Source organism: Tympanuchus pallidicinctus, unplaced genomic scaffold, assembly GCF_026119805.1.
Source record: "Tympanuchus pallidicinctus isolate F22 unplaced genomic scaffold, pur_lepc_1.0 scaffold3, whole genome shotgun sequence".
Lineage (NCBI taxonomy): Eukaryota > Metazoa > Chordata > Aves > Galliformes > Phasianidae > Tympanuchus > Tympanuchus pallidicinctus.
Window position 1 is genome coordinate 38,446,506 of NW_026294747.1, and position 26,960 is coordinate 38,473,465.

Here is a 26,960-nt window from a genome sequence, read left to right on the forward strand (position 1 = left end):
GCTCCTGGCGCCGGGCTGCGACTCCCGGCTCTCAACGCGTGGCGGCGCGGGGTCGGGGCCTTTGCTGGCGGCCGCCCCGTGACTGCGGGGCTCGGTGCGACAGCGGGGCGGCTTCGGGAGCCGCGGGTCCGGGCCGGAGCGCCCGGCGGAACGGAGAAACTTGGGCGGGGGGGCGGGGGAAGCGCCGGAAGGGACCGTGCCGGTGCCGGAAGCCGGGAGGTGGCGCGGGGCCGGCGGTTCTAGCAGTTTCCACGGGCGGTCGGAGCGGCGGCGGCGGTCCCGATGGCCAAGTGGGGGGAGGGCGACCCGCGTTGGATCGTGGAGCAGCGGGCGGACGCCACCAACGTCAACAACTGGCACTGGTGAGCGGCCGCGCCGGGACGGCCGAGGGGCTGGGAGGGCCGGGGGGGCGGTCGGGGCCCGGCACGGGGCGTCACGGCGGCCGCTGTTCTCTTAGGACTGAGCGGGACGCGTCCAACTGGTCCACGGAGCGGCTGAAGGCCCTCCTCCTGCCCGTCAGGGTGGAGGGCGAGGAGGGGGCCTGCGAGGTAACCGAAGTGAGCAAGCTGGACGGGGAGGCCTCCATCAACAACCGCAAGGGAAAGCTCATCTTCTTCTACGAGTGGGCCATCAAGCTGGCCTGGACGGGTGAGTGGCGGCAGCTGCTGTTATTTCGAGGCCGGTTCGAGTGTGAGATGACGGATGCTTCCAAAGTGCTGCGCTGTGATGCCGTACGAGGCTGTGTGTAGAACGGGTGGAGTAGGAAGTGTTAATCTGAAGAAAACCATTATCGTTGCAGGCACCTCGACCACAGGAGTGAAATACAAAGGTTACGTGGAGATTCCTAATCTCTCAGATGAGAACGACGTTGATGAAGTGGAGGTAAGCCCAGCAGCAGGCCGGTACTGCTGGGTGCCCCTCTGGTTTAGGAGGAATCCAGAGAACACGAGTATCTCTTTTCCGTAGAAACTCTGAACATCAAAGATACAACATAACTTCAGCAGCCTCTGTCTGATGAATTTCAGTCTTCTAGTTGTACGGGATCCATAGGATATGAAAGTTCTTAGGTAGATGTGCATGTGAACATAGGCTGACGTAGGTGAAGTGAAAGACTTGAAAGCTGTGCTGCTGCATGTGAAGGCATGGCTAAAGTCCCTCTGTGATGTTGTATCAAGCACTAAAAGAATTGTGTGGGCATCAGTTTGTTAACTAGCACCTATCCTTCCTGTTTAGATCCTTGTCAGCCTTGCTAAAGATGAGCCTGACACTAACTTGAAGACCCTGATGAAGCAAGAAGGTGCAAAAAAAATCAGAGATGCAATAAAAACTTACATTAGCACTCTCAAAACAGGTATGTCAGAAGAAGAGATGTTATAAGACCTGTGCGGGTTAGTGTTGAATGTAAAGAGAGGAGGGAGTATGGGTTCCTCACCCTGTCTACTCAGGAAGTTGTCTGTGCAACAACAGTTATCTTTCTGTCTCTTGGAAGTAGTTAGCAGTTGCCAAGTACTGCTGCTATCTCTGGGCACTGTAGCACAATCCAGAAATGCTGTCTTCAGTGGTAATCCAACAACAGTGTGTCATGGCTTTCCTTTGTGTACTGAAGCTCAATAATAGAGGAAAACAAAGTCAGGAAGAGGAGTTTGTTACCCCACCAGTGTAGAATATCACCTACTACATGTGGTAGAATCTGGCCTTCATCTTGCTCTCTCCCTTCAAGATGGCATTTTCTCTTTTGCTACACTGCTAAAGACAGCTAATGCTATTTGGGTGCGAGAGCAACTGACAACCTGAAAATGCACTGTAGATTTTGCTGTTGTCAGTGAGTGAGCTGTCTCAGCATCTGGAACAAAACCTTTTTTTAGAATATAAGTGTGCTTTGGTTGAGTTCAGCTGTGCACTCTAGTATGGGGTGGAAACGTTAAGACTTCCTGTGATATCTGTTTTACTGTATTATGCCACAGGCATTTGTCATTCAAGGTCTGTTCAAACCACTGCTGGTTGCTGTTCTTGGCTCACGTTTCAGTATCCTTGGGTATTAAGTTCGTGTGCAAGTTGGAAGGTGGAGTCACATAGAAGAAGATGAGAATGCAGTTCAAAAAGATTCATATGATCTTGTGGGCTGGAATAAAGAATAGTTGGTGGGAAATAAAACTACAGCGTGCAAGATTATACAATTTCTAATAACGTTCTGATATATGATGGAATTTTGCCAATGTGAACAGATGAAGAGGAAGGAGTGAGCCAACTGTTCTATAATTGGTAAAGGCAGAAGTGATAGAGCTACATAAAAAGCAAACATGATGACAAAAGAGGCTTGCAACTTCTAGTGGAGCTGCGCAAGTACTGCTGGGCAGGGCACTGGTAGGACCTCCCCTGGATCCAAGGGTATGTTACCTTGTTGCATAAGACAATAAATTGAAGATGGAGTTGGAAGTAACTTGATTCTGTACTACAGTGATCTGAGAAAGGGACAGACAGTCTGGTCTGTAAAGGAATGAAAAGTATGATTGATTTAGATCAAGATAGAAGTATTTGAAATCTGGTTGCTATTTGTATTGAAGACAGAGAGAAAAAAATGTGAGTGCAAGGCAAGCCATGATGTGAAAGTAACAAGTGTAAGATGGTGTATGTTTGGGCTAGATATAGGAAGGAAGCTCCTAACTGTTTCTGTGGACAGGTTTTGTTATACCCTTTGATAGGGAGTAGTGGGTGCGACGTGAGACCTGTTTCCTTCTTATTTATTTTTACTTCTTTTAACTGGTTTCAAGATGTGGGTGCTAGCAAAAGCAGGGCAGAAACCAGGAAGGCCTTTTCAGCTGTGTGTTTCAGAGAACAGATAAAAGGCTTGCTTGATCTTTTATTAGTTTCATGAGCACATTTCTGTCTTTCCAGAATTCACCCAGGGCATGATATTGCCTACAGTGAATGGTGAACATATGGAAGCAGCACCTCAAGTGGCACCTAAAGCAAAAGACAGCAAGGTAAATAAAACCGCAAGTGTGCATTTGGAACTCTGACAGTGTGCACGGTGTATTGGATACCGGGGCTTACAAGAGCAGCTTCTGCTCATGGGATGTGTGCTTACTGACTAGCAGTCTCTAGTGCAGGCCTTTTGCTATTTGTGGCACATGATATTTCTTATTCAAGCAGATTAATGAATCTGCCTTTTGTACTCAAAGTATTGCATCTTTTCCCAAGGCCTTTGTTTTTTCCTTGGATACATGACTGCTTGTTGAGGTTTTGGAGAAAAAAAATGCGGGTGTGTTCCAGTTTTGTTTGTTGTTTTGCTAGACGACTGCTAGCACCAGTACTGCCACAGCACAGTCCAAGTCCATAGGAGTCAAGATCCCTACGTGTAAGATCAGCTTGAAGGACACGTTCTTAACATCTCCTGAGGAGCTCTACCGAGTGTTTGTTACTCAAGAGGTAACTCCAGGCTTGTTCTGAGAACTGCTCTTTACTGCACATAGGAGGTTGTTCCTAAGAAGCTTTTTAAGGCGTTTTGTTGGACACTCATAAACCATGAGAATGGAATAAGAAAGCTGGTCTGCAGAACAGTTGCTTAAAGCTCGTGTGTGCATTTCTTCACACAGTTGACAAGAGTGGATTAATGCCATCCAGAAGCCAGTTCCAGACAGCTGTCAGCACCTGTCTGTAGGTGTATCCCTTACTGCATGTGACCAGATCTCTTGGGATTTACATTTGCGTGCTTTTGGATTATTTTTTTGTTTGTTTGCTTTTTACTTTCAAGTTTAGGTATTATCAAACCCTAATTATGGAACAGATTCCTTTACATACTGTTATGTAAAATACATAGTAGCTTTGTATTGTTATTCAGAATCTTAGTTTTCAGTTCCCCTGCTTTTAAGAATGAAGTAAAGGTTTGTCTAAGGAACTCAACAAAGTTAATCAAATTGTAATTTAGAGAACAAGTGCATAGAACTCTCAGTGAAAGCTAGGGGTTCTTTTCCCTTGGTAAGTAAAATGCTGCTTTATCAGCTGTAGCCTTGCTTTTCTGGCCAGGGCAATGTTTTTGTCTTTCCTTGGTGAAGAACTTATTCTTGCCTCCTCTTCCAGAAGTTTTGTAGCTAGATGGGAGGTATTAGGCAATAATTTTGCAAGCAGATAATGACAAGTAACCCACGTCTCTTCCTGAATTCTTTTCAGATGGTCCAAGCTTTCACCCACGCACACGCAGCCCTGGAGGCTGATAAAGGAGGCAAGTTTCAGTTGCTGGATGGCAGTGTCACAGGAGAGTTTGTTGACCTAGTGAGTACTCATTAATGCAGCTGCGTCTTGCTTTGGGGCAGCTTTTGTTTTTGAAAAAGCAATTTTTCAATAGTCCTTCAATTTGCAAATCACAAATCCCTACCTGTTACCCGGTAGTTAATTGCTGTGCCTACTGAAGGGCTTCTTATAGCATGGGTCTGCCTACAGGACTTGGGTCTGGGGAAAAAAGCTGTTATCTAGTCCTGCATCTGTCCTGTGTTTGTGCGATTTTAATTATTTGTTGAGGGTGGGAAAGGTGTTAATTGTAGTAAGTGACCCTTTTCATCTTTACCCCTCCTATCATTTTATTCTTGTGGGGCTAAATTCCTTATCTGCTTCAGCCTGGCCTACCTTCTTGGAAGATGAGTGGAAAGAAAAGGCCACTTAAAATCAGGCTGTGGTGTTTTCAGGAGTCTCTTAAAGACTTCACATCAAGCACAGTTATAGTTGTTTTAAATCAGACTGCAGAATTTGGGGGGGGGAAAAGGGGGGGAAATTATTCTCAGTCTCTCTTTGTTTTTAAGGTCCCTGAGAAGCAACTTGTTATGAAATGGAGATTTAAGTCTTGGCCAGCTGGTAAGTTGTCCAAATTGGTTTATGGTATTACAGCTCTAGCTTGTGTTTGAAGAATTCCAGCCTTGCTTGCCACACTTCACTCTGGGGAATCACCAGGGTGTCTTAGCCAGGCTCATGTCCTACACAGTCAAGTCACAGTCATGAGCTACCCCAAGGCAGCAGCTAGGGATTAGGAATGATGAAGTAGCAGTTTCAGCTTGGTTGGCTGTGGCTGCTTTGAACCCCATGAAAACAGAACTGTCTCCAACCTGTCTTTGTAAGGAGGGCCTGCAGCAATCATAAATAGATCCTTCTTGGAAGGATCCTGAGAAGTCTTTTTAAGTGGTGCTCTGTGAGAGAAGGAGCTCCTCAGGATATTCGGAATTGTACTGCACTTGCTGACAGGTTTGTTTTGTTTCCTCTAGGGCACTTTGCAACAATTACCTTGAATTTCACTGACAAAGGTGGTGAGACAGAGGTGTGCTTGGAAGGCAAGGGAATTCCTGCCAGTGAGGAGGAGAGAACAAAGCAAGGCTGGCAGCGCTACTACTTTGAGGGCATTAAACAGACATTTGGCTATGGTGCCCGCTTGTTTTAATAATGGTTGTTGGAAAGACAATGCCTGAAGACTCTGCCACGTGGACTGATACATTTCTCACCTCTCCCTTTCTAATCTTGGCCCTGCTGCTGGGTAGAGTGGGATGATAGGTGATGAGGAAAGCCATTGAGCAGCACCACTTTCAGTCCCTCACTGCTTCATGCATGTCTCGTGCTGCAGGGGATTCTCTTACATGTACATACTTCTATTGCTAAATAAACCTAACTTAAAAAAAAAAACACCGCGTACTTGTGTCCTCAGATGGGCTTAAGTTCAAAGGTTTAGTGGCCAGACTGAGGGAGGGATCCGTCTGGAAATACACTGATCAATGAGGATTGTTGATCCCAATGTGATTTACTTCTCATTTCTGGATGCACAGAGGGCATGAGCTTGGTGCAGTTTTTAGTTTGAGCAGCTGCTTGTTTTCTTTCTGCTTTTGATCTGCTAATAAATGTTTCAAACCCTTGCCATTTTTGAAGGGATCTAAGATCCTGTCAAAGCCATGCCTCTCCTCCCTTGCATATCCCTCTCTTTACATAATCCTTTCATGTACTTACACCAGCCTCTACTATAGGAATGCCAATCATTTAGTCACCCAGTGTCCAAGAAAATCAGCAGACCACTGCTGGGGAAACTCCCACCTAAAAGATGGTTCTAGCAAGGGTCAGCTACTTCCAAGAGCTTCAGGCCAAAACAAACTTAGTGTCTCAGTGGGGGTGGATTTATTCCCCTAAAATAAACAAGGTGCAATTCTTTTGGCTGACCCCACTTCAGCTGTTGCTTCTGTGGGGGGGAGGAAGAGAAAACTGCTGGCTTGTTCTCTTCTGCTGGTAGTGTCTTCTGAAGTGCATAACCAGGTCTTGGGAAAAGGGAGATGAATTCTGCTTGGAAGTGTCAATGTAAAATCAGTAGGGTGACTTTTTCTTGCATTATCCTGAAGTGATTATTTATGGTATAGTGCTTAGGAATATCAAGAGTGTGGTAGGAATTTTATATGACTGAAAAGGAAGTTGTAGGAAGGACCAATCACTTGTACATAGGGTAAGACTTCCCTGCATCCATGTTCCCTCACTGTACTCTTCAAGGTCATCTGGCTGAGAAAGGTGCTGGAAGTATTTTCCTGGGATTCATGTGCATGGGTGAGCTACTGTAAGTGTCTTGCAGGATGCAGGAGGCTGACATTGTATACATGCACTGATGTTACTGCACAGCATGTGTTTGTTTTTAGACAATCCTGGGCTGAAACATGGGAAATGTGAAACCTCTGTGAACATACTAGCCCAGATAAGATGAGAGCTTTGATAAGAGAAGAGCCAAATTTTTTGAAAATGGAAGATAAGCTCATTCTGAGTTAACTTGAACCAACCCAACACCTGAACTGTGCTGTACTGGCAGTGCTTGGCCTGCTGACCACGCTGTGGCAGCAGTGCTGCTGTCTGCGTAGCCTCACTGGCACAGCTGAGCAAGGGCCGCAGAAGGCAGGCTGAGCTAATCACCTGCTGCTGGAAAACTAGGAAGTGGAACAGGAAGGCAGCTGAACTGGAATTTTAATTGCCTTCCTTTCATCACAAACTTTGGGCATCCTGCTGCTACTCTGAATAGGACACGCTTTGGCCTCAGCCAGCAGCCTGTGAGCAAGAGGCTCTCAGGCTCTGGGTTTCGCTCAAAGGCTGCCTGAGGGCATGTCATACAGCCGTAAGTTATGCCAGTGCTGCCCCAGCTGGCTCCATGCCCCTTGTGCTGGCAACCCCCACGGGACAGGTAGCCAGGCTGGGGCTGCTCTTCACAATATAGTGCATGAAATTCATCCACTCCTGAAGGAAAATTGGTGCTAAAATGCCAGGCTCGGAGCTAGCACTTAGGCCAAGAGACAAAAGGTATCAGGATATACTTACTGTGATGGGGCATAGTAGTGGCAATGCCTTACAGTACTGCTGTGGAGCCTCACTTTACTTCATGTTGGTCAAAGTCTGCCTGTTCTCAGCAAAGCATCCACCTGTCCATCTAAAGGTGACATCTGGTGCAGCCATACAGATGCTAATGAGGTGCCCCAGACCTTTGCTTTGCTTGGAAGCATTAGGAGATCTGGACACAGTTTGCAGACCCTCAGCTATTTGGGGAGGGAGAGGTATGTAAGATGAGAAAGAAAAGCAACTTCATATTCCTGTGCCAAGACGGTCTTCAAGAATCTCAAATGACACAAGCTAAGAGGGAAAGGCTTGTGAATGAAAAAAAAAATCCAACAACAAAAAACAATAGTGAAACAACCAGAAAACGTAACTAAGCAGTGAATTTTTCACAGCAATGAGACATCAGAGATAGATGTTAAAGTTTAGAGTTTAAAATATTCTTGACAAAATTGAAAAGCGATTCAGGAGAAAACACATGCGCATTTGACCTTATTGAATTGCAAAGCTTTGCACTGGGGCAGGAACAACCAGTAACACGCATACACAGGGAAATGACAGGCTTGGAACACATTTGTGAAAGACATTTAAGATAGGTGGGTTATAGTGAATTCTCAAATGAAAATAAATTTCAATAATGACAAAAGAGGAAAAAAAGCTGCCCAAGCAGGTCTGTGGGCTCTGTGAAGAAATCTTTCCATAGAGCATTAAGATAGCTCCAGCTCCACAGCTTTGTTCTGAGCCTGCACATATCAAGACAGACGTAGCTTACATGGAGAAAGTCCAGCGGTGGGCAACAAGAATGAGTGCAGCTTCTGAGGAAAACCTGACAGACAGCATTTGTTTAGTCTGGAGATGAGAAGATAGAGGAGCGAGGCAGGGAAAGAGGGATTGCAGTGATAAAAGTCTGCAAATATGTGAGAAGTAGGAGCAAATAAGGAAATAATATGCTCTCTGTGACCACTGCAGATAAGATGCACCAGGCTTAAAACCTAAAGGATTTAGGTTGGCTGCTAGGAAAATGTGAGAACAGTAAATCTGAGGAATACAGCGACCTCTCCATCTCTGGAGAGTTTTAAGACCAGGAGAGAGGGCCCATTGGTGAGAGATGATTTACCCACATCCCCATGGCAGAGCCATGTGATTTTAGGAGGTCCCATAATAATCCATTATCTGTGATCCACCACTCCAGGTGCAAAGGCCTTTCTCCTGCCACATCAGAGGCCCTATGGTGGTCCCACAAATGCTGCTCAGCTCCCAGAGCCAGTGCCTGCAGGACAGCCCAGCAGGGTCTGCTGGAGTAGGGTGTGCTGCTGGGGATCAGACCACCTGGGGGACTTTGTGTGGGGCCTGGCAAGGTTGGGCTGTGGTCCCTACTGTGAGGCCCCATGCTGGGTTAGGAGAATAGCTGACATACCTTCAACAAAGCAGGGGCCAGGCCCTGCCAGCTGGGCTCATCTCCGGCACTTCTGAGGGGCAGCTGGATGCTGCCTGGCAGGGGAAGAAGGGCAAGAAATTCTTTTCCCGATTGTGAACATGGGGGCCCATCCACTGTGGCATGATGTGTTGCTACAGTGACGTCCCATTGCAGGCTAGAATGCTTGATTTCTGCCTGGAAGGGTGTTCTTTCCATCTCCAAAGGCTCAGGTTTAAGTCAACGCCCAAGGATTATCATCACAACCAACTTTGCTGTGTTCCAGGCAAAGGCCAGACCTTGTGCCCCAGACTGCTCCACTCCACTGCACATTGGGTGTCAGGGAAGTGGTGTGGCTGAGCCACACACAGAGCTGCCAAACTGGGTTGGGACAACTCACCAGGCTGAGAAGTGGTATGTGTAGAGCAGCAGGCAAAAACACAACTTGAAACTGCTGCAGACTGTGGTCTCAGTCAGCATCTCCAATTCTGGTGCTCCCTTTCCTCTCCTGCAGAGCTAGGGCAGTAATTCGTCCTGTTTCACCTCCTGTTCCTGTAAGATTTCTGTAAGAGAGTTTTGGAGCAAGGCCCAGTAACACAGGGACCTCCCCTGATGAATAAATGCATGTTGTATGAGCAGTAACTTCTGATTCCAGGAGCAGAGTGACTTTTTGCTGTTTTCCTGAGAGCCAAGCTCACCCTGCTACCCCAAGTCAGGCTGCAGGCAACGGTGGTTTTGATGCAAAGGAGACCAATGGGAGCTTGGTGTGTTGGAGCATCCTTTGCCTGGTGGAACAGCCTGCAGCCCCCAGGCAGGGGCCAACAATGGCGCCAGGCAGCTGCAGAGCAGAGCCACCTACTGCTGTCCCAGATAGACTTTGACAGGTGCACAGCCAGCACAAGGCAAAAGGGGTAAGAGAGGGGGAGGGTAAACAGCTGGAAATAACAGGAGATTGCTTAGAAGTGGTCACAATTTAAGCAGCAAATTAACAGCCACAAAAAGCTGTGATCCTTAGAAAGCTTTGCTAATCCTTCTGCTATCATTAGCTTTTGGCTGAGAAGCTTGTTTACCAAATCAGTTTTCCAGCTGGGAAGATGCTGTGTTTTTCTCATCTGCTCTCATGCACACACCTGTTATTAGCAGGGTGCTCCTGTAAGGTCTGAGTATGTAATAAAACTTGGCATCAGGGCTGAAGCACAGGCAGTGCACCTCTAAACAGCCCCCAGTGATCTTGTAGGAGATTTCCATCATTTTGTGCAGAATTTCAATTCCTGTAGCCCTCCCCTGGGCATCCCTTGGCTTCCCATTCCATGTTCTTGTCCTTCTTTGTTATTGCTGTTAGTTGAACCTCATCAATATCTTACAGCTCTTTGGTACTCGAGGCATGACAGAGAAAGGCCGTGTCCCACCAAGATCTGCCATTAGCCAAGCCAGGAGATGGGGAAGGAGAGGTAAACACAAATACACGCAAAAGTGACAGAAGTGGGGGACACACATGGACAATGTCTCTCTCTACAGTCATTTTACACCCATGCACATACACATCCCCTGTCTACCAGCATCACCCACCCCTGCTTTTCAGCTACCACAACTGTCACTCACAATCCATACGAAGGAACCATGTACATGTTGGGGATGGACAAAGCTTGGAAAGAACATGAGACCTGAGCCTTCTGCACCATTACAATTGCACAATTCAAGCTGCCAGGATTTGAATCACAATTATAAGAGAAATCCAAAGTACCCTGGTTTGCATCCTTCTGCCTTGTCACCTTCTGATTGGAAATGGCGTCAGGAAAATCAGACTCCTTTGAGCATTTGTGATCAACTGCTGCTCACAACATTCAGAAGCATCTGCATGCACTTCTGCTACTGAAACGTGCTCGACATCACCACATGCATATGATAAGAAAGCAAAGCCAGGCTCCTGCAGCACAGCAGTGAAGGGACCTGAGGCACTCAGCACTCAGTGCAGCATCATCCTGCACAGACAGAACAAAAGGTTCTAACAGTGTATGCTTCAGTCCCAACTGAATGACATCAGCAACACACACATACATAAAGTGCTTTATTGCAGTGTCAGAATAAAGAATTCTCTATGAAATTTTGTAGAAATAAATCTCATATATATTATATATTAAAAAAAAAGCCAACACAAATAAACTTATAGAGTGGAGGGTAAGAGATTCATCACTTAAATAGCAGTGGGATGGACAGAATCTTTGATGGCACGTAAAAATAAATGCTTGCTCAGTGTCTACTTTTCTTATGGTGCACTGCAAAGCCTCCTGGTGTGCAAGGTGCGAGGGAGGAACATCAGTGTTTCATTTTTCCTGCTCCAGTTCATGCCTGTAACCTTCCAATCCACAGGGGCAGCCAGGCAGAACAGCCACTTGGCTTTCAATCAGATTTTTGTAGGGGCCGAATGCAATAAGTGTTTCTACTTGCCCTTGGATGGTAACTGCATTTACTGCAGAAATTACAGTTTCTTTCTGGGGGGGGTTAGACTGGTGGATATCCCCAGTATAACCATGGGAGTGGGCAATACCTGGGTAACAGCCCTCACTAGGGCTGCTGCCTTGGAGACCAGTGAAATAAACTGGCTGAGTTACCAAAAGTCTCTTTCTAGATAACTATTTGCAGAGGTCTCCCTTCCATGCACAGGTCCAATACTGTCCATGAGGAACATGTGGTTGTTCGTATTAGTTAAAGATGTCTTATGGGAATTAAATTGCTCTGAAACAGAAGGCACAAAGCTCATTCTTCCACAGCTCAGCACTCAATTTATTTGCTTCCAGTACTAATGCTTCCATATCTGTCAGTGCACATATCTCAGGCTCCCAGAACCAAAATGCCAGATCACTGTCATCCCCTCTGGACCATCTCCTTATGAATTACCTCTTCATAGGAAGCTAGGGAGCAAACAACCACTTCAGCTAGGGAGCATGCAGTAGTGATTTACTATGGTCTGTATTTCCATCCATGCTTGTTGGCTGCATTTTTCTCCTTACTCTTTATGTAATGCCTGACACCTTAAGACTGCATGCCCTTTGGAAAATGGACTGCACCTACCTATATTTTGGTAGCACCTACAACTGGGGTCTGTGGATCTAAGTGTGAAAAAACAGTTAAATAATTCAGCAATAACCTCACTAGTATTTTCATTTTACCAGCAATGAAGTTCTATTTACTGATGTCTATGGATGCAATATTCCACTAGTAACTGAAGCAAGAGGATCAACAGATACTCAGCTTATAATCCTAGATAGTCCTAGAAAGACTGTCCAAAGAGCTATCTGACTATGGATGTTTACTCATCCTGGAGAAGGCTCTTGGGATTAGGACAGAACTAGCACAGGATGGCCAATTCAAGGCCAGCAGAACCTAGACAGACATCTTTTGGTCTGACAGTGTTCTGCAAAAGAACAAGGAGTAACCAACTACCCTAGTTGAAATCTCTCTTCAGAAATTACTCCAGTCTTCTTCGTGTTTGCTTGAATTGCTCTTTTATTTCCTCTGATGCAAAAGATTTGCTAAATGAAAGTTGAGAACAGTTTCAGCCAGTTTCAACTACTAAAGAAATCAAGGTGCTCAGCCTAACTTTCCTGTGTGAAGTTCAGGAGCTCTGGAATTCCCAAAAACATGATGGAAGACACTGACAAGAATCTGTGTAAGACTATAAAAAAAACCAACAAAACAACAGGCAAGACCAAAGTGGCCATGGGGAGTGTCGTGATTTGCAGACACCATGTATTGACACTACTAGCATGTTTCTTCCTCAACTGGAACAATGTCTGCTTGTTCAGCAAAGCAGCAAGCCCCAAAAGTAGCAGGGTGCAACCAGGACATGCTTCTCTTGGTTGCCTCTTGGTGAGGGTCTAGGCAAACACCACACAGAGAATGCATTCAGAAGGACAAGAGATGAGCAGCAAACTCAAGAAAGGGCAAAGTCACATGCTACCAGTGGTGATTTATCCTCATCACCACAAAGAACTCGGCTCAGAACTTTTTGCTCCTCTTCCAGTAACAGCACCAAGTGGTGGCTTGGCTGCTGTGGGTAGGAAATGTAGGACTTTCTATGCCGGGCCATATTAAACTGGCTTCCAAGCACTGAAGCCTGCTGGGGAGCCACCAGGAATCTGAGACAGAGCAGGGCTGGTGATAGAACTTGCACAGGGGCAGACAGCTTACTCTCCTAAGCACTGAGGTAGAGAGGCTGCAACGCAGACCTGTATGGTTCTCCTGTGAAGAACTATTTCAAAGGTCCACCTCTCTAACACTTTGGCACTGAGTGCTCCCTTTAGCAGCTAAAACCAGATAAGATGATCTTGCCACAGAAGCCTATGTGGCCATTCATTGCCCTGCCCCACATACGCTCACTAATCCACAAAACCTTGTTAAGTCTCCACCTTTTCCTTCCCAATTGTGAATGCAAATAGCCAAGGAGAGGGGAGGCTCCATTCCACATACAGTGCTGGGTCAGCCCTGTCCCTTTACGAAGCATGATCCCCTCTTGTAGAAGAGGCCAGCACGTGCCAGGGCAGGCACACCAACAGAACCAGACAGCCCTGCCTGCATCCAGCCAGCTCTTCAGATGCAGCATGACACCAATGGGAACTGAGGCCACTCCACACTGCAGGTGCTCACTCATAGCTTGCATTGCAAGACCATGGAGGAGACCCTAGAAAAAGTACAAGGGAGCAGACCCTTTTCCCCTGACACTAGCCCCTGCCTCTCATCCCCTGCACCCCAGCTCTGCACTGCCCAAAAATGAGCAGGGCTGGGGGCCTGCCCCAAGTGGCACAGCTGGGGTGACACAGTGACAAACTCCTGCACCCTCACAAACCTGCTGGGAGCTGAGATGCCCCACTGAGGCAATGAGACCCTGCTCCACTTGGCCCCACGAGAAGCCCATCAAGAGGGCTGGAGCTCAGCTGCACCTTAAGGGAGGGTAACACGAGGGATGGCTCCAGCCCTTGCAGCATGGGTCAGGGCAGGATCTGTCAGCGGCCAGATGCGTGGTGGCCCCATGTCTCCTCTCAGCATGGCTGTGGCTAGTATTCCTTGGCCTCCTGCAGCTGGGAGAGGTACTCCTCCTCAGCTGGGTTGTCTGCACACTGCTGCCCATTGTTGGGTGGTCGCACAGCATGGTAACGGCTCCAGTCGCCCTTGCAGAGGATCCAGGGCAACATGTCCACCTTGTAGTGCAGCTCTGGGGAGAACTCAGTGCTGATGAGGTTGGGGACGCCAGCACCCTTCCCCCGGGTGATGAGGCGAGTGTGCTCATCGTAGCAGCAGTGCTGGGCCGCCAGCGTCGTGCTGTCAAGGGAGAGCATGGAGCGCAGGCAGAAGCGTGCTGTAGGCTTGTAGATGTCCAGGCGCTCTTTGGGGCCACTGGCATCCCGCCAGCGGAAGCTCTTGCCCTGTCGCTCATCCCGCAGGTTGACAGCACTGTAAACAGCCTCCAGGGGATAGGAGCAGGGACAGCTGGGCAGATCCGTCAGCACCTTGCTGAGGTACTTGGTGAGGAAGTCACTCTTGCAGTTCAGCCACTTCTCACAGCTGTCCACATCTAGGAGAGAGGCAGAAAAAGGGTGAGGCCACAAGCACCCCTCCTTGCCCTGCCACTGCTCATCCGCAGCCTTGCCAGCTCCACCAGGAGACTCCACAAAACTTGGCAGAAGCCACCAGGCTTCTTGGAGGGGAAGGACAGCAGCATCCCGCCATGGCAGAGCTGCAGGAGGGTAGGCTGCAGGCTGGCTTCAACCACTGCAAGCCATGGAGTAGGACCGCTTTCATCGTATCCTTCATGGCTGTGGGAGTCACTGGATGTCCCAGCACTGCTGGCAATAAAACATAGCTAAGCCTGCACATGGCAATGAAAGGAGCAAGGTTTGGATACAGACCAGGGAGCCTCTAGGACAGTCCTCCCCGCCAGCTGCATCTTCCCACGGGGTTTTGTATGAAAGCACCTAGGCCCCCAGCACAAGGACGAGGCAGAAGCTGACCTGAGTTGAATAGCTCTGTGGTGTTGTCACTTCTGAAAGGAGTCTCCTCTGTAGGGAAGACTATTTCTCCCTCTGCTCCTTGAGAAGGGAAAAAAAAAAAACAACAAAGAATCACAGAATGGCTTAGACTGGTAGGGACATTAAAGATCATCTAGTTCTAACCCCCTGCTGTAGGCAAGGTTGCCATCCACTAGATCAGGCTGCCCTCGATCCCATCCAACCTTGCCTTGAACACTTCCAGAGATGAAGCATCCAGAAAAGGAAGGCAGGCTTTTTTTCCTCCCTAAGGGCACCTCTCCCTCCACTGCTTTGGTGACAGGGCCCTGTGCCTGTAGGAGGAAGACATGCAAGACTAACTGGCCATAAGGGCATAGACACAGGGATTATGCAAATCTCAGTGCATGGAGATGGCTCTCTGTAAACCTTGGGACTGGATTTCAGGCTCCCTGCGAGACAGGTGTGAGGCGTTACACAAGGAGCTGGGGTTTCAATCCACCATCCCTGCACTTTACACAACTGCCTGTGGCACCATGAAGCCCCACCAGAGCTTCTTCATGGAAATAAGCACCCACATTCATTATTCCAGATCATATCCAACTTAGCTAGCTCTTGAACCACGAGCAGTCCTTTGGATAAGAGGGATTTGGCACTTCAAACTCAAGAGGGCAGCCAAAACTGGGGCCTGCACATGGATTTGAGGAACAAGGGTCCCCTTGCTGACCTGATAGCTAGGAGTGTCCCTGCCTTGAGAGCAGACTGCTCCCTGTGCCCTTTTCCCTCCCTCCCCATGTTGGCAGCAGGTCCAGCCTGCTGAGCAATAGCAGTGGGGGGATCAGCCTCTGCTGGGGCGGAACAGTGTCCCAACAGTGCTTGAACACCAGGATGGCCAAAAACTCACCAGGGCAGCGTGGCAGGTCACAGGTTCTTGACTCTGTTGCTGTGCAGGCATAGCCACAGGACCGCGTTCTCTTCTGGCTGCCACTGCCACAAGTGATGCTGCAAGGAGACCAAGGGCTCCATTCCTCCTCATCTTCATAGTCTGCATGTGGCACAGGATAGGCAGAGAGGGATGAATCTTGCAGAAAGCCTCAGCAGGAAGGAACCAGCAGCCACCCCAGATATTTCTTAGCTCTGCCCTGTTCCTCAGATGCCATTTACAGGACACAGGGCCACCTGCGGTGCCTAGACACATGATGCTCAGAGCCAACCCCGCCCTCACTGGCAGCCCTCAAGCAAAGACTCTCATTCTCACAGCGCTCATGGTCTCTGAGACCCAGCCGTCACTGCCCATTCCCAACCTCCCTGGTGCTCAAGGTCCCCTGGGCATGGGTGCTCACACTACAGTGAGACAGGGCTGTGGGTGGGCTGAGCAGGGGAGGACAGTTCTGGTTTGCAGGACAGCTGCTGTTGACCATGCTCAAGAGGACTCACCATAATTATATTTTTCTTTAAAGATCCAGTTCTTCTGATTGGGCCACCGCTGCTCCCAGTCATCACCTACTCCACTGAGCATGGACTCCTCCTCCTCATACTCCGCAGTGTAATCTTCTTCCTCTTCTTCATCCTCATCCTCCTCATCTTCCTCCTCATCCCTGTCCCCTACACCCATATTGTCATCCTCATCCTCCTCCTCTTCCTCATCACTGGGGTCAGTGTATTCCCAAAAAAGAGGCCAGAAGAGGTCCTTGTGGGACAACCACTCAGAGGACGTCAAGGACCAGTCATTGCTTGTTTCCTTCAACAGGTCCATCTCCATCTCAGCCTGAGGATCATCCACCACTTCAATGGTTACCTGGAAGCCAGATACAAGGCAGAGTGGCGAGTCAAGGCATGACTGATGGCATGGCTGTGGCGTGTCCTCAGGCATAAAGACTGCTCCATAGCTGCTTTGGTACACAGGACTATGAGCACAAGAGATTTCATCATTCGGAGGGACTAAGCAGGGTCAGAATGAAAGGCACTGTTTGTGGCAACGCTGCAGGTTGGCCAGTGGAGCCCCTCAGAAGCTGAGCTGCTATTTGCACCTGTGACAGTTGCCAAGATACCAAGACACAACCACATAAAGCCATAGAAAGCTGCTCTTGAAAATTTTTCTGTTAGGGAGTCACTCAACCCGTATCCCACCCAGCCCCGCTTCTCACCTGAATGTTGGGATTCTGGGCGCTCAGGTCAACATTGGCCAGCCCTGGCAAGCTCTGCAAGTCCAGCATGAAGGGCAGGCTTTCCTCCTGGCCAGCACCACTGGGCTGGGGCTGCACCAGGCTCCTCACCGTTTGCTGAGCGGCTCCACGGCGCCGATGCCGCCGTGGGCCTGCCTGCCCGCTGCGCCGCAGGCCTCGTGCCCTGCCCGACGGTGGCAGCTCCTCGTCCCTGGCTGCACGGGGGTCTGATGAGGCAGAGACCTGAAGGGGGAAGAGGCAGTGAGGATGGCCCCTCGCTCACCCAGCCATCTCCTGAGGGTGGATGCTGCCCAGCAAAGCAGGATCTGCTCTTTTCTGCTGAACAGTTCTCCTGCCTCATCTCACTGCAGCATGGAGCAGAACAATGATTAACAATTAATTAACACCGAGAGGCCTGCACTGTGCTGGGACCTCAATGCACTCAGGCAGCCTACAGGTCTGCTCAGGCTGTGCTTCCATCCCATCAATCACCCTCTCTTTGCATGTCTCTGCTGTCCCACTCCTGGTGCCACCTGGCATTCCACTTTGTTCTCCCTTTTTGGCTGTTTCATGGTTCCTGGCAATGGGTAACATCAACGGCTGCTCATGAGCACAGAGCTGCCAGAGCTCACGTGTCGGGATTTACAACAAGATTTCTCACCTAGAGAAATCACTCTGTGTATCAGTACTAGTGCAGATGACTTAAAACTAAACCTATGTTGCTTTAAGTAAGTGAGACTTAAGATGCTGCCCAAAAACTATTGCAAGGAGGAAACAGAACTGTTGATATAATCAAACTGCCTTTATTTCCTTGGGAAGAATGCCCAGCCAAATACAACAAAGCAAACTACTTGTATGTACTACCAGTGACTGTCTGCCACTGACACCTCAGTGACACACACAGAGCCCTGCTGCCCAGCCCTGAGTGGCCTGGCAGGAGCGGGCAGGGACCCTCAGCTGCCGCACAGCCAGGTTGGCTCTGAGTCCCCACAGCCCTCACCTCCACACTGGCATGGAAGTTTGTGAATCAGAGGGATGAAATCAGAGACAGAACAAATGGCAAAGCCCTATCACGGCATGGGTTTCCCTGGGAATTTCCCCAGGGCCCTGCGGCTCCATACTGGGCGCAGAGGTGTCCGAAGCCCCAGCAGCTCTACCAAGCGTCTATTTCTGGCTGCCTGGCTGAAACCCCCTTTTGTTCCCAAACTCTCGCCCTCCGCCCCAGCCCCAGCCCAGACGAGTGGCGGGATTAACCAAGAGCGGCATGCCCCTCCCCACGGGGGATGCGGAGAGGCATTTCTACCTGCAATTAGAGCCAGATGGTTTGGAGAAGGACTCCCCTCCCTTTCATCTTGATCACTGGAGCACTTCAAAGGCAGCTGGAGCCCGGCCAGGCTCTCATGAGCACACACAGCCTGTCCCCAGTCCTGTGCCCGCACATCAAAGCCCGCATCCCCCTCCCCATTCCCGGGGGAGGGAAAAGAGCAGCAGGGACACTGCTGGTCCCTTGGCTGCTGACCAGAGCGGGCTGGGCGCAGGGAAGAGCCTGTGACAGACTTCACCAGATGGGTCCAGAAGAGCAACCCCGCTGTCCCTCCTCGAAGCCTCCAGCCCCTGCCAGGGAGACAGGGAAGGCTGGCCATGGCCTCATGTGCTGGGCAAGCGCTGGCCACACAGCACTGCCCGCAGCACTGGGCCTGATGCAGCCCTTGGGCACAGCACAGCCAGCAGACGCTGGCGTTCGAACATAACAAGCTTAATGGGCCTTAATGGGTAAGCTCCTTTCACAGAGGACCCAAATGTAATACACGTGGAAATGAAGGTCTCCAGCAATGAGATCCGAGCTCGCTCAAGGACATCACAGCGACTGAGCCAGGAGCAGACTCTAAGTCTCCAAACTTACACCCACTGCCTAATTCAGATTTTACGCCCAAACAAGCTGAAGAAATTCAGAGTACTGTTCCCACAGGGAAAATGTAAAAGTGTCACAGAAGAGTGAGCTGGGGAAGCATTACTGGGCAGACAGAGCTCCCTCTGCTCCCAGATCCCTGGGGGCACAAAGACCCCTGCAGGTGTCTGCCTGGGTGGCCCCCACAGGTAACTCACAAAAAAGACCTTGCCTGTTTGCAGCTAAAACAATCCTGTCTACAGAGCCTTTGCATGGGGATTTATGCATGAGGTCGTATTCAGCTTGTCCTCTCTAGCACAAACCTGGCCATCAGTAAAATGCAGCAAACCATGCTGTTGGCAATTCCCATCTTCTACCATCGAGAGTAAGTTTGCCACCATGCATCAGAAATGCACAGCATGGTGCCTGGAAGCCGTCAGTGGCTCGTGGCCATTGCCCAGTTCTAGCCTTCCTCAGTGACCAGCTTGTACTAGCAAGGGAAAAACCAAACTAGGAACTGCCACAGCCCAGCTCCAGTTCCTCCCTTGTCCACATGATGCCGATTGATGTCTTATCTGGCTGGGAAAGAAACAGCGTTTTGTTCGATTTGTGAACACTGTGCTTAGGCTGAAGGCTATAAAATCAAAGTGGCAGGATCACATTTGCCTTCCTACAGCCCAGGCAATCCCAGCTCTCCCACGTTTAGAGTCACCTAAACACCTCAGGGCACAAACTGAGCATAGGCATTAGGAAGTGGAAGGAACTTGTCAGCAATTCACCCCACTGCCACACACATTTTGTACCTAACAGGGCTGACAGGGTATACGGAAAGGGTGTGGGGAAAGGCCACACATTTTGAAGAGAGATTAAAAGCTGATATTTTCTCATTTCTAGTCCAAACAGTTTTATTGAAGTTGCTTGGAAATCTGAAAATGTTGAAGAGAACAGCTGCAAAATCGTTCCAGGGCACCAAAGATTTCTCCAGTTAAAGACTCATACAATTCATTTGTCAGGTTAAAAAGATAAAACAATCAACTTGATTTCCCACTTCTTTAAGGAAACAACCCATCAGGCCCCAGGGACTCTAATCCAGAACAGAAACACATAATAGGAACCAATGTTAGAAACACATAATAGGAACCAATGTTTGCGAGTCAAAGCCATACAAATTTATCTGAAAAATAAGAATCATGCTTTGATGCTGTAGGTGACTAACCACAAGAACAAGCTAACACAGAAAGCAGCTTTATCTCTTGTGGAGGCAGCCCTGCACAAGGTACTGGCCCAAACATATATAAAGCATCTGTGGTGGGAAGAAATTCAGCAGAAGAAACCTGACTGTTTCTTCTGGTCTTAAAAACTGCAACTTGGCTGTAAACCCTATGAGACTCTGAATTAACCCTGCATTAAAAAAGCAGTTTAAAACCTGCAAGCATCATCAAATCAGTCCCTGTGCTACGTTGTCCTATGACAAAACTTTGCTGCTACCCACATCACCAATATGCGTCCCCCCAACAGCATCTCATAGCCGCTGAAAGCTGCCAGATCTCTACACACGAACCCAGTGGCAGCACTCCTTGCACCTCCATGTGCTGCTGAGCAGAGTTGGTCTTTGTTAGCAGGATAAACCCAAGCCAAGCACACTCCAGTCAACTCACAGGGGGCGAAACATCGATGGAACCTGTGCACTGGCACTTGGAGGATGTTATTTCTGCCTGCTCCTACCCCAAGCTGGTCAGTGGGAACATAAACTAACTTAGTTTGAAATCTGTGCACGTGTAAGTCAGATGAGAGGCAACATTCAAGTTATGCTTGGGGGTCGTTAACAATGCAGTGAAGAAAATGACACATTTGCTGAAAGCTGTGTGGCACTGTGGGCTATAAGGAATGGAGGTATTTTTTTGTTGCTTAATCATTATTGATTGTGTTGTTGTGTTGTGTTTCCTTTATACAGTTTTACCACATTATACTGAAATAAGAATGCAACCAGAAGTATTAATCTTTTCCTGAACAGAGCTGAATCTACACAAGCATCTTTCTATTCTTTTCTCCAAGCTCCCTCTGACTTTTCAGCATTAATCTTGTGCTTTATCGCAAACCTGAGTGCTCATGAACCGGCAAATGAAAATGTATTTTCTTTTTCTTTTTTGACAGAAGAGCTCCTGAAGATCACACACCTTCAGCTTGCACTCTTCTTCCATTCTGTCTACATTCTTACCTGCATGAGGGCTGTAATGCAAGCAAAGGATGGGACCAAGACCTCCCAGCTGCTCTGCTTGCCTTTTCACCTAAGGATCAACTCATGTGAGTTCTTTTTTTGGTTTTCTTTTATTAAATAATGACACAAGCAGCTCCCTTTATGTTCTGGGAGAGCTCTGTAAGTGCTCGTGGAACAGATGAGGCACTTGGTTATCGCTCTGGTGTGGGAAGATCTTGTTTTTAATGGACCAGTAGGAGCTGGCACCAAACAGAGCCAAGCAGATATTGCACCCCCATGTCTATAACTTTCACAGTTATCAAAATACTTCAGATCATAAGGAAACACTCTAATTCTAAATGGCCATAGCCCAGTTGTCCCTAGGAGGGAGCTACAGGAGGCAGCATCAAAGGCTGCCTCACGTCCCCCATTTATTGCCATAACTGTGGAAATTGCAATCTCAGAACTCTTCCAAGGTCTGGGACTACAATGTCTCTAATTCAGAGCCAGACCCAGCAGGGCAGACACTCCAGCATGGAGAAACATGGCTGTGGGGAGCCAGGACACCGTGTGGCTGTGTGCAGGACCAAATGGGGCCAGCAGGATGTCCAGCTGGCACAGCCAAGATGTCCCTGCAGCATCTGAGGCCCCAAGCCTTCCTCGTGCTGAGGGACTGCGCTCACAGGCCAGCCCCAGCAGGCCACGCTGCAGGCGGGGGCATCTCGCCTAGAAGGGCCCTCCAGACCCTGCAGCTGCCCAGCTGGCTGGATGCCGGACAGAGCACAGCAGTGGGAGCGGGACCAGGGCCCCTCAGGGACCATGTAGAGAGGGGGACAGGCAGAGCCATACCCTCTGGTTCTCTCAGGTAAACCCCTTGCTTGGGCACATGTTTTCTGTTAACATAGCTGAGCCCTAATTCACATAAGCTCTTAATGTGCCTGACTGAGTTGCCGTTAACTTGTAGCAGCTCTAAAACCCATGTGCTCCAGTAACCATTAACTTGTTCCAGCTAATGACATACATTTGTCAGCCTGGGTACCGCAGCCCTCTGACTGCTCCAGCTGCTGCCTCTTCTACTACTGCAGCTCAGGCAGAACCTTGAGACCAAAACCCCCAAACAGAGCAGAGCAAGTGTCCCCGTCCCTCCTCCCCACAGCCGATGCAGCGCGACGCAGTTCCTGCCAAGCAGCCTGGAGTTCTTTCTCCCAAGGAGAGAACAGCCCTGCACAATGATTGCCGCCACAGCTCAGGACATGTTCCTGGCCCAGCTGGGAGCACCAGGGTGCAGAAAAGGCAGCAATAACTGGGAGGAATTTACAGTGTTTTTTTCCCTTTGAAGCTATGTCCTTCCCTGGGAGATAAATGCAACCCACAGTCAAAAGCTACTTGGGGCTGCTGGGCAGGTGGGTCACCATTCTCTCGGTGTCTTCATCCCTAAGGCACCTAAGCTCCTCAGGCCAACCTGAGTCCCGCCACACAGGAGAGGTACAGAAGCTGAGCAGCCCTGAGACACAGCGTGCTAGCCAACTTTTACAGCTGGCCATATAAAAGCATCTGACAGCCTAATGACTGTTCCCCTCAAAAATGTTCTATTAGTAAAGAAGTCCTCACACTTTTACAAACTTCTGTCTGTAATGGGAGCTTTTTTACACAGAAGAGCTGCTGCCTGCCCTGCCCTGCCTCTTGACTGTGGTGTTTTCATTGAGCACCAACAGACCACAGTTGCCACATGGTTGGGAACACCAAGCGGCCCGGCCTGCCTCACCCTACCCACGGGGAAGTGCCAGGTGGATGGTTTGGGAATTATTATGAGTGGAAAAACATTTACTGATTCCATGGAAAGCAAAAGGCTCCTTTCTCCACTCCCAACCCTAAGACACCACCTAGAAATCCCAGATGCATGCCCTACACCAGCTTGCTCATGTGTCACAGCTGTGCTTGAGGGGACTGTGGCCGGAAGCACAACTGCCATCATCAGTCCTTAAGGTATGCAGCAGCCCGATTCGATTCCGTCAGCAGCGCTCGGCTCCAGCTCCAGCTGCTGTGGGACCGTGGGGGCTTTTGGTCCAGGCCAGCAGGAGCAGGGGAGATGGGAGTGCTTTCCAGGAACAGTCGCTGTGCCAGGGAGAGCAGGGTGATGCCTAGAGGTTGTGCCTAATCCCTTCCCTTCCGTGTGCCTTTTGCAGGAACCCCTTTGATTCTGGCTGTGGGGCCGCACAGCCGCGTCTGCACAGTGAGAAGGAAGGAGCCCCCGGTGGCGCAGCTCCCCTGCACCCAGCTCCCATTGTTTGCGCCTGACTCGGCCCCAGGGCGGGGGAGGGTTTTCAACTGTGTTGACTAAGATAATTTGGCACTCCTCAAAAGGAAATTTGCTACAAAGGGTAAAGTACCTCCCCGCGCACAAAGAGTCCCTTTCAGGGCGGAAGGATGCTTCAGTGCACGTTTTGTGCCCGCAAATCCGACCTCTGCCAAGGACAAAGCCAGGGACAAGAACGCTTAATTGCTGAAGAAATGAAAAGGTAAAAAGCACATCCGCAGGCAGTGACTGCCGCTGACGCAGCAGGGCTGCCCGCGCAGTGACAGCAGTGAGGCTCTGGGGCCGGGGTGCCACCTAGACCCCTCCTGTCCCTGCAGTGTCCCCAGGCAGCGTGCCTGCACTGCCAGGTGCCGAGAGAACTGGCCGTGGCCCGGCAGCTCCAGTCCAGCCACTTCCTTCCAGCACAGCTGACCCAACCTGGCTTGGGATCCCTTCCCTCGGCTTGCAGTGCCAGGCATGCACCGCCTGATGCCACACTTAATTCCATGTGCTCCTCCAGCCTCGGCCCCCAGCTGCTTGTGATTTTGATCAGAACTGCCACAACTACTTTATTCAGCAAACAGAACATCTCAGTGCAGAACTTTCATTCCAAACTCTGTTTCCCTCGCTTCTCTCACTGCCGGATGCGGTCGGTCAATACCGAGCACTGTTCTTGTTTCCTTACTTCCCATGGGCCCAGTTACACCAGAAGCTTCACAAGCCTATGATCTACAGTCAGTACAGCCCTTGCACTGTTTGGCATTTCTTTTGTTACCATCGTTTATCTCTCATCACAACAGCTTTGCCTGCAGCCTCAGACAGGGGAACTCCAACAGCACACTCCTGGATCTCACAGCATGGCCTCACTGCAGGAGACTCACTGCCAGCACAGTGCTGGTACTGCTGCTGTTAAAGGTACCTCTATGCACAACTATACACAGTAGCTGTATTGGTGAACAAAAGTTTGGTCACTTCTAGAGCTTGCTTTGCTGTTGTAGTGGAGCATCACTCATTTCATGCTTCCTAGAAGAGCACTGGAACTGATTTGTATCAGTCGGAAAGAATCCAAACATCTACCAACAATGCTCAAAGCCAAGATTTTGGAATCCAGGGAGTTTATCAAAACATATTTTGCATTGAAACCCCCTGACTTCAGAAACAAACAAGGCATTAAGCAAAGTGACGAGCTGTCCCCACAGGGACACGAGCACTCTGAGCACTCTGTTACCCAAACCTGGAGTGTTACGTGTGAGCCGGGGATACTGCAGTGAGCTGCTGCAGAGCCGCCCATGTCTGGCTGCAAGGCAGCCAGCCTGCAGGAGAAATCCCTGCTGTTCAATTCATGCTGCTTTGGAGCCCCTGCACCTCCTGAAACGTAGCCAAAGAGCTAAACAATTTGTAGATGGCTTCTCTTGTTAGATTTTCAGGCACAGTTTGGAAGAAAGAGAATGAATAAAAAAGATTCAAGAGTAATTAGGGCAAGGCTTTTCTGCACAGTATCGCAGTGGAGAGAAAGCAAATGTGAGCACTCGATTCACTTGCAAGGGCTGAAGTGAGGCACCCTTGCAGGTGTGCAGCATCTAGGACACACCAACAAGGCTGCACCCATGAAGCATGCTTTGCCTGTCCTTCCTGCAACTAAAAGACTTTCTAACTCAAAAGTGCTACAACGGCCTTTTAATTTTTCTACATTGCTTTAGCACAGAAAGGCAACTTAGGCTCAGTAGAGATTACAAAAAATCCCATTTAAATTTAAATGGAGAAAAAATGTTAGTTTTATTTAAAGACGTTTAATTAGAATAAGTCATCACTCTGTAATTGTTTAATAGCTGTGGCTGTCCATCTGCCCCGCTCCATCACTTCTGTTTTTCTCCTGCGGGCCCCTTCGTCCTGCCCACATCTGCAGGGCATTACCCACAGTGTAACCAATACTCCAGATGTGGCGGCCCTGCTGCCATAGAGACCGGACCTATCGGCTCTGCAACACGAACCATCTGTGCCTATGACCCAAAATCACTCCCGCTTTCCTTAACCACCGCACTACTGCGCTCGTGCTGTCTGCTGCAGCTCACGCTAGGCACGACTGCTCTCAATTCATCATGGAATCATCACAGAATCGTTTGAGTTGGAAGGGACCCTGAAAGGTCACCCAGTCCAGCTCCCTAGCACTGAGCTTTCTTGCCTACGTGCGCCAGAAACAGAGGACTCCCTCTCAAAACGCAGCTCCCACGTGTTAGTAGATACGGGACAACACCGACCACCTTCCCCCCGCCGTGCTGCGGCGTGTGGGAGCGCAGGGCTCCGCTCTCCGTCTCACCCGGACCTCCGCCCTCAGAACTCCGCGCGTTGGATGCCTGCGCTTCTGCAGGAAGCGGGACACGCTGTGAGTGCTGCTGCGGTCCTCGGCACAACGCTCCCCATTCACGACCAACCACCCCGCGCCGTACCTGAGAGCCGCGCTCCTCGCCTCACACCGCTGCGACACGAGATACCCGCGAGCGGCCGCCGGCAGCAGCGGCTCTCCCCGCTGCCGCCCGTACTCACTGCAGGGACGGACCGGCAGAGCTGCAGCACCGCGGGCCGGGCCGGGCTCCTCCGCTTCTCACCTGGGCCCCCGCGCCCCGCCCGTCGGCCGCGCTCCCCGCTCACCTCGGCCAGCTTGGAGCTCCTCTCCCTGGGCCCGCCGCGCTGTCTGCTGACGGGCAGCCCCCGCACGGCGGCCACGAGCGCTGTCAGCAGGACGAAGCCGAGGACGAGCACCACCCTCCCGCCCGGCAGCGGCATCGCTCCGTGACTGTCCAGCGCCGGGCACGGCGACCCTCGGTAGGAGCGGGGAAACCGACCAGAAGGAAAAAAAAATATATATAAAAAGTAAAAACAATAACAACAACAACTACTACAAAAAAACACGGGCAGGAAAAAAAAAAAAAAAAGAAAAAGCAGAAGCGCAGCCGGGGCACGACGGGCTCGCCTCCCGGTGCCGCCGATGCTGAAGGGCAACTCTGAGCGCTCCGCAAGTGCGTGCGGGAGGGGGGAGGAGAGGGCTTCGCCTCCCCACCCCCTCCGGGCCCGCGGCACTCTGATTTCTTCCTCTTCTCCTCCCCCACCGGAGTCACTCCCCGGGGCCGCCGCTCCTCTGGCGACGCCGCACACCGCAGCACCGCCGCCCGTCGCGGGACGGCTCCGGGCCGGACCCCGCCGCGCCTCCGCCCCTGTCCCGCTCGGGGGTTCCGGGCGTCCCCGGGCCGCCCCCTCGCTCCCTCCGAGCGCGGCCCCTCCGGGGCTCCGCCGGCCGCTCCTCCCCTCCCGGCGGCGGCATGGCCGCGGGGCCGCCGACGGGCTCTCCCCGGCGCTGCCCCACCGCCGGGCACGGCCCGGGGCTCTTTGTTCCGCGGCGCTCCCTGCCGCCGGCTCGCCTCCTCGGCGCCGGCCCCGCGGCACCGAGCGCTGCCCCGCGGGGGACCCCCGCACGGCGCTAGGGCGGCTGCGGGTCGGCGGGGCCCGGCCCGGCCGCGTGACGCGAGGAGGGCGCGGCGCGGCCGCAGTGAGCGCGGGAGCGGCGCCGGGCGGAGGGGCGGGAGCGGCGCGGAGGGGGGCGCGGAGCCTCCGCCGCCCCCCAGAAGAGCTCCTGCGCGGGAACGGCGAACGGCGCTGCTCCCTCTGAGC

At 50.6% G+C, this 26,960-nt stretch overlaps 2 protein-coding genes across 3 annotated transcripts; one reads left to right on the plus strand and one right to left on the minus strand.

Annotated features, from left to right (window-relative positions):
* Positions 1 to 212: 212 nt before the first annotated feature.
* On the plus strand, positions 213 to 10,894 carry AHSA1 (activator of HSP90 ATPase activity 1). Its single transcript, XM_052695572.1, has 9 exons — positions 213 to 362; positions 458 to 648; positions 800 to 882; positions 1,234 to 1,351; positions 2,896 to 2,984; positions 3,295 to 3,429; positions 4,171 to 4,272; positions 4,797 to 4,848; positions 5,253 to 10,894. The coding sequence occupies exons 1-9, from the start codon at positions 283 to 285 to the stop codon at positions 5,423 to 5,425; spliced, it is 1,023 nt and encodes a 340-aa protein (XP_052551532.1). The 5' UTR covers positions 213 to 282; the 3' UTR covers positions 5,426 to 10,894.
* Positions 10,895 to 11,242: 348 nt separating this feature from the next.
* On the minus strand, positions 11,243 to 26,524 carry ISM2 (isthmin 2). Of its 2 annotated transcripts, none has more exons than XM_052695570.1 (6): positions 25,944 to 26,524; positions 16,896 to 17,156; positions 16,186 to 16,546; positions 15,653 to 15,793; positions 14,755 to 14,826; positions 11,243 to 14,318 (listed from the first exon to the last, which is right to left on the minus strand). In XM_052695570.1, the coding sequence occupies exons 1-6, from the start codon at positions 26,076 to 26,078 to the stop codon at positions 13,801 to 13,803; spliced, it is 1,488 nt and encodes a 495-aa protein (XP_052551530.1). In that variant the 5' UTR covers positions 26,079 to 26,524; the 3' UTR covers positions 11,243 to 13,800. The 2 variants fall into 2 exon arrangements, with proteins under 2 accessions (XP_052551530.1, XP_052551529.1); XM_052695569.1 differs by having other exon boundaries at positions 14,755 to 14,832; positions 25,944 to 26,523.
* Between the last annotated feature and the right edge of the window lie 436 nt (positions 26,525 to 26,960).